The 2770-nt window shown below is 37.3% G+C and overlaps 1 protein-coding gene across 1 annotated transcript; it reads left to right on the forward strand.

Annotated features, from left to right (window-relative positions):
- Window positions 1-1372, forward strand: TPBG (trophoblast glycoprotein; the record flags this gene model as incomplete). The annotated part of the gene is made up of 1 exon (XM_006773496.2): window positions 1-1372. A coding segment is annotated over one exon (666 nt), but the record flags the coding sequence as incomplete, so codon positions are not given.
- Between the last annotated feature and the right edge of the window lie 1398 nt (window positions 1373-2770).

Consider the following 2770-nt stretch of genomic DNA (forward strand, 5'->3'; position numbering starts at 1 on the left):
GCGGCCGCCCTGCGAGCTGGCCAGGCGCTGCGCGGGCTCCGCCGCCTGGAGCTGACCAGCAACTGCTTTGCCTACCTGCCCCACGATGTGCTGGCCCAGCTGCCGAGCCTCAGGCACCTGGACCTGCGCAACAACTCGCTGGTGAGCCTGACGTATGTGTCCTTCCGCAACCTGACACACCTAGAAAGCCTCCACCTGGAAGACAACGCCCTCAAGGTCCTTCACAACGGCACCCTGGCCGAGTTGCAAGGCCTGCCCCAAGTCAGGGTCTTCCTGGACAACAATCCCTGGGTCTGCGACTGCCACATGGTGGACATGGTGACCTGGCTCAAGGAGACAGAGATAGTGCAGGGAAAAGCCGGGCTCACCTGTGCGTTCCCAGAAAAAATGAGGAATCGGGCTCTCCTGGAACTCAACAGCTCCGACCTGGACTGTGACCCTATCCTCCCTCCATCCCTGCAGACTTCTTATGTCTTCCTAGGTATTGTTTTAGCCCTGATAGGTGCCATTTTCCTACTGGTTTTGTATTTGAACCGTAAGGGGATAAAAAAGTGGATGCATAACATCAGAGATGCCTGCAGGGATCACATGGAAGGTTATCATTACAGATATGAAATCAATGCGGACCCCAGGCTAACAAACCTCAGTTCTAATTCGGATGTCTGAGAAACATTCGAGGCCAGAACAAGGACAACTATGCATGAGATGTAGACTTAATTAAGCTTTATCCTGTCCTAGGCTTGCTCCACCTCCACCCTCCACTGTAGCTACCACTGGCCTTGACTGAAAGCAGTGAAGGGGATTTGCTCCCTTGTCATGTAAAGTGTCTAGGTGTGGTCCATTAATGTAAGATGATGATGAACAATTTCATAGTCTTTAACCCTCTTCCCTTTTTTGGAACTCAACATGTATGAAGGGACTTCTCAAGTTTCAGCATGAACATGGACTCCTGGCTGTCTGTTTCTTTTAGTACAAAGTGTAACAAGTGTACCAATACAGATAGCATTCAACAAAAGCTGCCTCAACTTTTTCAGAAAAATATTCTATTCATAAGTATCAGTTTTATTCTCATGTACCTAAATTGTGGAGAAAATGATTGCATTCCATAAACTGCCTGCAGACCTTACTTAGCAAGCTCTTCAAAGTAACTCCATAGTACACAGGAGCACCTGCATCCAAGAGCATGCTTATATTTTACTGTTCTGCATATTCCAAAAAATAACTTGCAACTTCAGATAACTTCTTTGAGAAAGTAAATTACTTTTTTGATTGCAGTTTATATGAAACTATATGCAAGTTGTTTTACAAACTGCATCGAGATCCAACAGGCTAAATTGTTAAAAAAAAAATTCAATAAAGATTCTTAAAAGAACGACAGTTGTGTTCAAGTTTGCTATTTGAAATAAAGGATCAGGGACAATGTGACTGAGTGGTCTTGGTTCCGGTGATAATTAAGGTATTATAGTTGAGAATGAAACTGGAGCAATATCTTACATAAGTAGACTTTTGGAGATAATTTTGAGATGGTGGATCCTTTCTGGATTTAAATAGAGAATTTGAATATTCATGTGAATAGACTTATGGTCCCCAAATTAATGCTATTTCAGAAACAATTGTGTGAGAGCATTATAAAGTTGGTGAGAAGGAACAGTTCTGTATAATAAACAGTTAACAGTTTGGGACTTTTTCTAGATTAAGTTTTTAGGATAGAACAAAATTACTTGATAAACCTCTCCATATGAAATTTGGGTGTTTAGAGTATAAAACAAATACAATGCAAATAAATGTATGAAAATTAAATGTCCTAAAGATATCCTAAAATCAAAGACTAAAATAAATTTAAAAAATTTTTCTAAGATCATAATGTAAATTATAATTTAGATTTTTCTGAGAATATTTAAAAAATTGGGTAATTTTTTTATATTTGGATAATTGTTCTGTATTTTTTTAAATATATTTTTATTGATTTCAGAGAGGAAGGGAGATGGAAAGAGAAAGAAACATTAATGATGAGAGGGAATCATTGACTGGCTGCCTCCACACTGGGGATCAAGCCTACAACCTGGACACATGCCCTGACCAAGAATCAAACTGTGACTGGCTGGGCTAGATATCCTGCTAAATATGTTTTAAACATTGTTATGATAGGATATGCATTTGAGGAAAAAAATGTGATATAAATGTCTAAATGCACAAACAAGTGTCTCAACTAATAATCACAGGTTCTTATGTTCAATTCAGTTTTTAAGAATTTGGGGATATTTTGATTTTAGCTAAGCTCTTTGTTGGTATATACATATTTGCGAAGAATAAAACACATTTAGGTATAAATAAAGCAATCAGTGAATCAATTGATATTCTCAATAATAGACAAGTTTTTTTTTTTACAGTTATTTTCCAATTAAGCTTAAAAATAAATTCCGTTCATCTCCAAGCTGTTCTAGAAAGTGACTTTAATTTAGCCATTATTGTTTAACTTAAAGTATAATGAACTTGCATCAGCATGTCTTAGGGTCTTCTTAAGTGTTTTGCAGTGTTTTTATATTTGAAATATTATTTTCATTTCCATATTTTCAAGAGTGAAAAAGGATTAGATAGATTTTGGGTTCTAGAAATCTTTGCCTAGTCCTTTTTTGAGTTAAATTCAGAAGTTTTCAAAATAGGGCAAAAACTAGTAATCTGTTCCTTGTGTAGATTAGACTAAATAGTTAGAATATGATGTTTTAACTATATTAATTTTAATAAGGTTTATCTTATGAAATATTATAGA

Source organism: Myotis davidii, unplaced genomic scaffold (assembly GCF_000327345.1).
Source record: "Myotis davidii unplaced genomic scaffold, ASM32734v1 scaffold185, whole genome shotgun sequence".
NCBI lineage: Eukaryota > Metazoa > Chordata > Mammalia > Chiroptera > Vespertilionidae > Myotis > Myotis davidii.